This window comes from Oreochromis aureus, linkage group 15 (assembly GCF_013358895.1).
Source record: "Oreochromis aureus strain Israel breed Guangdong linkage group 15, ZZ_aureus, whole genome shotgun sequence".
Lineage (NCBI taxonomy): Eukaryota > Metazoa > Chordata > Actinopteri > Cichliformes > Cichlidae > Oreochromis > Oreochromis aureus.
Window position 1 is genome coordinate 5,674,790 of NC_052956.1, and position 9,510 is coordinate 5,684,299.

General features: G+C 39.9%; 1 protein-coding gene across 4 annotated transcripts; it reads left to right on the forward strand.

Annotated features, from left to right (window-relative positions):
- The first annotated feature begins 1,288 nt into the window (after positions 1-1,288).
- Positions 1,289-9,184, forward strand: vrtn (vertebrae development associated). 4 transcript variants are annotated; one of them, XM_039598687.1, is made up of 3 exons: positions 1,289-1,481; positions 2,579-2,937; positions 6,030-9,184. In XM_039598687.1, the coding sequence occupies exons 2-3, from the start codon at positions 2,626-2,628 to the stop codon at positions 7,773-7,775; spliced, it is 2,058 nt and encodes a 685-aa protein (XP_039454621.1). In that variant the 5' UTR covers positions 1,289-1,481; positions 2,579-2,625; the 3' UTR covers positions 7,776-9,184. The 4 variants fall into 4 exon arrangements, with proteins under 4 accessions (XP_039454621.1, XP_039454620.1, XP_031610936.1 ...); XM_039598686.1 differs by having other exon boundaries at positions 2,606-2,937; XM_031755076.2 differs by having other exon boundaries at positions 2,624-2,937.
- The last annotated feature ends 326 nt before the right edge of the window (positions 9,185-9,510 follow it).

The window sequence follows — 9,510 nt, forward strand, 5'->3', positions numbered from 1 at the left end:
ATGAATTTCAGAGTAGCTTTATCGGCGAAAAGAACTATGTTCTCAAGCTTTTTGAAACCAACCTAAACTCCCCTGCAGTAGCAATTTCTGACAGTTTCAGTTCCTTCTATAGATTATTCAGGCAAAAAAAAAAAAATATGGCAGCACATTTAAAAGCTTCTTTGTCTGTTTCTGTTCTCACTTTGGAAACTTTGTGATTTCTGTGTCACTGTAGTCATCATCTTTCAAAATCTAAGTTTTAGTGAACCCTTTCTGTGGATGTCCACATGTTTTTAAACTTTAAACTAAGACAATGGATGCAAATCTAAAGGAAGGAAGAGAAATTGTCCACACATCTAGAGCTGCACCTTTTAACAAGTGGGTGTTTGTATGCATTATTTGCAGTGTTAACTATACAAACCAAAGTGTAAAATGTACCCATTCTACTGTAAACCCCCCACACGAGCAACCACATTCACACATTGACCAATTAGCTGATAAGCTTAAGACCAAAGCCTTGAACCCCGGTGAACTGAGGCACCAGTGAGTCTGCTCAGACCTTGGAGTGCACAGATCTTTGGGGGGACAAATGCTCTTGTCCCCTGGTGTGTGAATGCAATGGGGGAGTTTGGGAGGTTAAAGAAAAAGTCAGAGAGGGTGTCCTCCAGCTGTGGGGGGTTGAGTAGAGTCACTGGGATTGTGTGTGTGTGTGTCTGTGTGTGTGTGGAACAAAAGGCCTTGATTACTGAAATCCTGCAAAAGGCAGGAGAGGAGGTGTTAAAAGTGATACAGTAGAGAAACAAGTTGACCTGGGCTTCTGGAGCCTTTTCCTACTCTCATGTCCACACCCTGTCTACACATATCCACTTCAATAACTAAGTAGCGCTTTACACTACTGTCTGCCCTGGACAACCTAAAACTGATTTGCAGTCTTCTGAGTGGAAGAAAAAATACAATAAAAAATAAACTGACAACGTGTATTTTTATGCAGCCTAAACGTAAGGTTGGTCAGTTAATGAAGCAAAAATGAGCCCCTGCTGCTCTCTGAACCCGAAAGCACTTGACAAATAACCTTGAAAATGAACTTTTCAGTGTGAACAAAAACAAGCCGAAACGCACTGAGGAAAAAAACTACAAGTACCTTCTTCTTATGGCCCCTAACACATTTGCTCCTGTTAACACTTCACTTTGAAATTGACCCTGGCACGATGTGAGGAGGAGCAGGCGGGGAAGACGAGAAAAGGAGGAGGTGTTTCGCTGGGAGGGAGGGCGAGAGGCGTCCAGGGTCGTCCGTCGACTGTTTCCTGAAGGGAGGTGTTGCTAATCGATGTCCAAATCTCAACTGCACACCGGCGAACAGGACTCCCAGAGGTTAAACCGATGCAATGGACTAAAAGACTCGCAGGGTGAAAGCAATCTATGATCTGTGAAACCCTCCAGTAAGAGACCAGTAAGAGTACGTGGTTTTCATTGATACTCATCTTAGGTCACTGGACGCTCAGGTAAGAAAGATGATGGCTTCCATCATTGTTTTGGGTTGTGATGTGGAGTTACTGTTCGGTGTTCGTTCAGTTTTTTTGGTGAATAAGAAGGCATTACTCGTATGTTTTTTAAAGTAATCAATAAGCGTGGCAGAAAACAGCAAAACGGGTAAATAAAACCCCAAAAATAAACAGGCCATGGCGCAGCGCAAATTGAGCCATATACTAGGTAATGACTTTGAAATTGTTCGGATTTATTGTCTTAATTTCTTTTTTGTTCTTTAAATAATGCAGCTAACCATTTCTCTATTTTAATAAAGACAAAAATAATATTCATCACGGGCCACCATGACCCAGATCAATTTTACAGACTTTTTGTTGACTGCATTTTTATTAGGCGACCTGTAAATCTACGGAAGTGTGATGCACTCATTTGAGTTAAAATAATGTGTTTTTTTTGTTCTTCTTTCAATTAACGGGACTATATCTGAAGTTTAAACATAACGTTTTATGATATTTTAAATAATTAAAAGGTGTTATTTCACAGAAGCATAGGACCTGTTTAGTTTAATCCAGTTTTATTTTGGTTTAGCTTTGACGCATTAGGAGATTCTAGTGTTTGTAATGTAACTGTGTCATACCTGTGTTGACTCACTGGCTTCACTGTAGGAGGGATCAGGGCTGTTAGCTGCAGGTGAGAGCTTCTAGCAATATTTTGGGCTCCCTTTAATTTTATAATTGATAATCAACATTTTATCACGTGAATACGTTGTGCTTCTGCAGAAAACATAATAATTTTACATTTTAAATAAAACTCGCTCAGATGAGTAGTACAGACATGCTTTAACTTTCAGGTTAGCCTTTCCTTAATTAAGGAGGAGGTGGTGTGGAGTTATTTGTTACTAACAGCATTTGGTAACTCAAGATTAAAGTTGTTGCAGTTGCTGCTTTTACATGTGTCAGCCACAGTAATCTCAGTAATGTAGTTTACTTGCGATAAAGGCACTGGGATAAGATTTACCAGTGATTTTTAAGAGTTTAAATAATTAAATCTCAGATAATCTTCAGTTTTCCCGGGATCTGGAATTGTTCTCCCCCCCCCACTGTTTTTCCTTTAGGTCTTATCTACTCCTCCTTCCTTGCAGCTCTGGTGTGATCCACAGGTATGGTGCAGAGGGATGAGGTCATGCTGTCTGCTCTGGGAGAGCTCCAGGAGGCCACAGAGAGCCCTGGCCTGGATGCAGTGACCAAAGTGGCCCAGAAGGTGGAGCAAGTCCTCGCTGCCTTTCAGCTGCCTAAGACCACCTGTCAGGATTTCCCTGAGTGGGCAGGAGTGGACGATGCTGCTCATGGTTTGTACCCAGCTGATGCACCCAGGGGCCTCCTTCCTCTAAACTGTGATGGAGAAGGCAACTTACTGTTTGATGCAATCAGCTTGCTGTTAGTGGGCAACACTGGACTGAGCTTGGAGCTACAGGTAAGCAGGATCTTGTGCGCTAATGGTCTAAATTTACTGCTTCGTTTCAAAAAGGTTACCCCTGGTTTTGGTGGAAGGGAAAACATATTTAAGAACTACAGTCATTTCTATACACAGCCTCACGTTTTAATTTAATTAGCAAAGCTATGTAATGTTAAATATAAGGATTGTTTTTAATCACTGGATAAAAATAATTTGCTGTGACTGCCTGAAGTCTAGAACACATGGACCACCAAGTGCTGGATTTCCTCCCTTGAGATGTGCTGCTAGGTCTTTTTTGAGGGTTTGTCTGTCTTTAGTTTTATCTTCCATCACTGAAACACGTTCTGCTGGGTTGTGACCTGGTGACTGACTTGACCGGTGGAAAAGTATCTCATTTCTTTTCCTTGATACACTTTTGTGTTACTTTTGGAATTATTTTTTTTTTTTTTTTTTTTTTTTTTTGGGGTCATCATTCTTTTGCACTTTGAAGCACTGTCTGACCAGCTTTGTACACTTCAGAGGTGATCCTGTAGTTACACTGGCAGCCGTACACACCCAGGCCATAACACTGCCACTGTGTCTGACATATAATGGGAAGTTTTTTCTTTTCCCATCATACTGGTACACGTTCATCTCAACTAGGTGCAGGGTTTGATAGATGGTTTTAGTCTAATATGGCCCCTTGTTCTTCAGTGTAACCAGTGGTTTGAACCTAATTGTAAAGCTTTCATATTTACATTAATGTATCTCTTTTATTATTTACTTTTAAAATGATGTGGCAAGCTTCCTAAGAGTGTTCTTGATTTGATTAGAAATTATCAACCAGGTTTTTCTTAACACTCAAATAATTCTCTCATTTTGTACTTTTAGTTGCCTTCTGTGATCTTTTGGATATTTTTTGTGTGTGTTGCAGAGCTGACTGATGTGCTTGTTCACTTGCCCTGACATGTCTTTGGATGTCGTATTTAAAATTACAGTGAAAATCTGTAAAATCTAATTTAACACTTTGAATCAATTTTCAGTTATTATGGCCCCTCAGTTGAAATAACAATTAAAAAGACCTTACCTGGCCATGAGACTGCTTGTCCAATCAATTTTGAGCCTTTAAAAATGGGAGACTATATAAAATGGCTGTCATCCCTAAAATGTACTCCAATTTCTCGTGCAAAACCCCTTGAAATTGTGCACTTCAGTCATATATTGAATGCATGATTCAAAATCATCATCATTATAAGCGAATAGGGATCGGGTTAGGGGTCACAAAAGGCTTATTCCATCTCAAATCATCATATTTTTAGAACGTATCTGTTAAAACAACCTCCGATTTGCCAGAAATTTTTATAACTTCAAATTTGACATAAACAATGATATGTCAAATACATTTTTAGATATATTTTTTAAAGCAATTAGTATGGATATCTCAAAAAAGTTTGAAGATGAAAACCTACAATTTTACCAATCTTTTTAAAAAGAGTTGCAAAAGGCATTTTCTTCCCACTAATGTTTTTTCTACTTTTTTGCACTTGCAAAGGTATCAGCATTGCATCAATGCCGGCATAACATTTTCAGGTCTTTTGTACTTTCAAACCTTAGGCTCGTCTGCATTTAACAACTAATTTTCATTGTGAAATTTCAATATAAAATGCTGTCAGAACAAATCTACTATGAATGCAGTCTGTTTTTAAAAGCCCACTTCTTAAATTCTTAAACATTCTGGAGTAAGAACCACAATCATCCTCACTCAGAAATGCTCTCAATCAACTCCAATATGATGTCAACTGTGAAAAGAATATTTAATCTGTGCAGCAGGAGAAATGACTGTTGATCAGTGTCTCATGTGTTTAGAGCTTCATCAAGCTGTTTTAATCAAACAGTTATTACTATTGTAATCACTGTTTTTCAGTGTAGGGGTATTGACTGCTAGCAGTCCACCCGGTGAGAGAACTCTAAAGAAGTATAGCTTTTATTCCAAACTGAGAATGAGTTCTCATGTGGCATGCATCATAGCAGAAGCTTCATAAGAAACAAGTGGTCCTTTAATATCTTGTCACTTTTTTTTTTTTTTTAAAGGATATAAGCTTAAGCAGTTTGGGGTTTCGTTTGGGTTCAGAGTGAGTGATCAGGATATGTGACCAAACCTTAAGGGTAAGGTTAATCTTGGTTTCATCTGTTCAAAGAACATTTTCCAGATGTTTTCTGGCAAAGTCTAATCTGGACTTCTTGTTCTTGAATATAATCTGTAATTTGCACGTTATTAAAAAAAAAAAACCCCTCTGTATTTCCATTTATTATTCCATAAAGTTGTCTCTTGATTGTAAGCTAACTCCTGTGATCTTGACTTGTCAAGTTGTTTTTTTCCTTAACCATAGAAATAATTTTGTCCTTATGCACTTTAGTTGTCCTTTGTGGTCTTTTAGGTGGGGTTCATACTCTTCATGTCCAAAATTTTGTCATCAGACGGTTAGAGAGTTGGTCTATGTGAATGTCTACGTGCCTGCCTATTTTTTATGATTGACAGACTCGTCAGTGGAGAATTTGCATAACAGTGTACCAACTATCCATGAACCCAGGACTTCAAAGAAGTATAATGGGAATGACTGCTTGGTTGCTGGGTCGCCAGCTGACCATGTCTGAAACTGTGTATAATCTAGGCTTTAGGCCTTTTGGTGTTTCTGAGCTGACCAGTACATTTATTCTTTTTGAGAATAGACCAGATTGTTGATTTGGCCACTCCTTTTGTTTTCCTTCAGCCCAACACTAGCCTCTCTCACTTGTACTGACATGTCTTTTGGGTGTCATATTTAAAATTACAGTGAAAGTGAAAATTATATGCAAATTTATATCTGCCATTTGTCATGAAATAACAAGCAAAAAAACTCACATGGCCATCAAAGTACTTGTCAGTCCATTATCCAAATAGTTTTGAGCCTGTGAAAATGGGGACTATGTATAAAAATTGTAATTGCAATTCCTCAGCAGTTAATGCAAAATGTTTGTAAAGACACCTTCAATTAAAGTTGAAAGTCTACACTTGAATTTTAAAATTCACTGGTGGTGAACAGAAGCATAATAACAAAAATTTTCTTTGCCCCTGTTGTTGTCCCTCACAGGTACGAACCACAGTGGAAATGGCACTGTGGAAGAGATACTACTTGTCTGGGATGATAGATTCTAAAATGATGCTGCAGGCTGTTCGCTTCAGTCTGTGTGCTGAAGAGTCTGAGGACATGGTAAACCTGCCTGGAACAGTATTAGAGGCCATCTTTGATGCAGATGTTAAAGCTTCCTGCTTCCCTGGCACCTATGCTAACATGTGGCATGTGTATGCCCTGTCATCAGTTCTTCAGTTCAACATCTACTCCATCTACCCCATGTTCAATCTGAAGATCAGACCCTATTTTAACAGAATCATACGCCCGAGGACCTGCCCGAAAGACTTTGAGCCCCAAACCATCCACATTATGTGGTCTGGCGAGTTGCAGTCCGAATCATCATTCAGACCCAATCATTTTGTGGCATTAGTGCGCACAAATGAGCTTACGTTTGAAAGCCCTAACAGCACACAGAGTGTGCCAGCCATTAAGAGTGACGAGCAGAATCAGGACCCCCAGCTTTCTTATCCCAGTCTGAAAGACAAGTACAACATCACCAAGAGGACCTTCTATCGTTGGAAGAGGCAGACGCAGGAACACTGCAAAAAGTCAGCAGCCAGGTATGAGGCTAAACATTTCTTGCAAGCTTGCTACTTATCAGGCAAGCTCATCCCTTTGCACGTGTTTAAACAGTTCTTCCCCGAGATCTCTAGGTCATCCTATTACAACTGGAAGCATGAGCTCCTGAAATCTGGAGGAAAATTCTCCAACACCTCTTCGACTGGGGAGACGAGTTCAGGAGATAGCACAGAGCAGGAAGCCTGGTCATCACCTGATGCAAAGCAGGATGAACTGGATCCCAATGATAGCGTGGCAGGTATGTTTGGCCTCAACCTTGGCAAGCTGGATGCAGAACGTGCTCACAATGTGCTACATATGCAGGAAGCTAAGCGCTGCCTGCAAAATTGCATTGCCATGAACACATCCTTGCCCTTCAGGATCTTTAAAAGAAATTTTCCAGGAATCTCAAGATCGACCTACTACAACTGGAGAAGAGAAGCCATGCTGTTCAACAGAGGGTACAAAGCCAGCACTGGCAGCAGTGAGGATAGCTCAGACAAGAGTCAAAGCCCTAAAAGTCTGTCACCAGAGCTGCACAATGTCAGCCAGCCTGCTTTGGCAAAGATGAGGATATACAGACAAAAACACAGAAGCTACAGGCTTGCATATATGAGCAAAAAACAGCTCAGAGAAGCTGCAAAGTTGCACGTCCAGAAGGCCAAATGGTCCTTGGCAAAGTTTAAGATGAAATTCCCCTCCATGTCGACTTGTCTCTATTGGCTGTGGCGTAGTAGCCAGAACCACAAGAAGAAAATGGTCACCCAGAACACAAAGGCCAATGTCCTCAAGACGCTAGAGAGCACAGGTACAGAAAATCAGACCACTGAAAGCAGGGTGGAGAGTCAGCATGTAGCCCCATTTGTTGAGAGCCCTAAATTTCTAGAAAGGCCCACCATGCCCCCCTTTGTCCCCACCCACATCCTTCAGAGAAAGGCACCTGTAGGTGAGCCGATGTTTCCGATGGATGTTGTGACTCTGGCCAACTTCAAGGCAAAGGCCAAGCTCTTCCTACAGCAGCGCTTTGAGGAGAAATCCTTCCCCACATTTAAAGAATTCAGGTCCTACTTCCCGTTCACCCCTCGCTCAACCTACTACATGTGGAAGCGAGCCTTGCATCACGGGGTGTCACTAATTCATGCTTAAAAGCTTTTATGCCACTTAAAAATTGGCATTCGGGAGCAAAATGAAAGCTCTGCTAGTCGACGTCACGTTCATACCTCAGCGTTTTGTTCTAAACAAACTACCTACACATTGTTGCCTTATATTCTAATGTTCTAAAAGACTGTATACTTGGGCTTAGCATTTAAATGCATTGTGTCCTTTCCTCCCCCCCAGTACCACCCCAGTAGGTCATTCCTCCCTCCTGGACATTTGCACATGCACATGTGTGAAAAGAAACTGAGCTGTGGGTCCATTTAAACCCTGCATGTTACCCTCCAGGCAAAAGGCAGTTCAAAGCTTTTGTTTTGTGCCATTTTGTTTGAACCTGTGTCTCCTACATTCTCCTTTTATCCCCATCCCCACTATATTATTCAGGTGTCCTTATTTTTCTTTCTTTAACTTTTTATTTTTTCTTTAATTCTTGATGCTTAAGTGTAAGTCTTTCGTTGTAATTGGCCTGGGGATTTAATGTTTTGGTTTTTTTTTTATTTCTTTGAATGTAAACAACAGTGTTAGTATTCAGATAAGATTACTTTTTGTTATGAAAAAACAGGGTTGCATTTTCCTTTCAGGTTGTTGTTGTTTTTTTTTTTGTTTGTTTTGTTTTTGTAATACACATTAGGAAGCGACTTGGTGAGCTGACGATTTAGGTAGTTTTTAAATGATCTTAAGATTTTGACATGCTGGCTTGACTTTTGTCTAGAAACTTAGTAGTTCATAGTACCATTACACTGTTGGATGTACTACATGAGCCATTACACCATCTAGTTCCATCTCCCAGCATGTCAGTTACTGCCCTGTTATCAATAGGCCAGTGATACCGCAGAAATATGCACATGGTGTTCTTTTCACCTCGTGCCTCCATGCATCATTGGAGGCAGGAGTGACAGCGGTGCAAATCAACACTGGTTTGTCAACCAGAAGACCTTGACTCCTTTTCCACTCCATTTAACTACTGGGTTAGATTTAGAGGAAAGGATCTTGACATTCTTGGATTAAATGGCCACCTTAAAAAGGTTCCTGTATGCTAAAAAATTATGTTTAACAGACCAAATCGAGGAGGTTTCCATTTCGGGTGACACTTTTCTCTTGACATCTTGTGCATATTTTTGTCACACCAGTGATTTGAGGCAGTATCTGACATCATTGCAATGAGAATGTGATACACACTCTGAGTATCTACTTCAGAGTATTTTATCATTGTGTTGTTGTATTTTTTTTTTTTTTTTTTAACTGAATCTAATTTTGTGAAAAAAAACAAGCTAAAAACTGAATGTATGAATACGTGTCATTGTGCACACATCTTAATATTAGAACTACCTACATCAGTAAAATATCTGTGAACATTTGTCTTTTCATAAGCTACTCTTTTGTATTGTGCACCCTATGGATTCCCCATAATAAATTTATTCTAAATTTGACCTGAGCATTTGTTTTTCGTTACATGTCTGAAATGTGTACAGTTAAGAATGCTGGCATGTTTTTTTTTTTTTTTTCCTTCTCAGCACAGGTTTTGCTTCATTTTACTGCATATGAACCTAAGAAGTGCAGTGCTTTATGTCAGCTCATGAACACGGGTTACCTGGTGCAAAGCATTAAAACCACCCCTTGTTTCTGCAAACGTATGGAAGATCAGGAAATAGTTGAATACCTCTACTTTTTCTAAATAACTTGGTCATCCTTCCAAGTTTTTAGATGGATACCAACAACCCCTTTT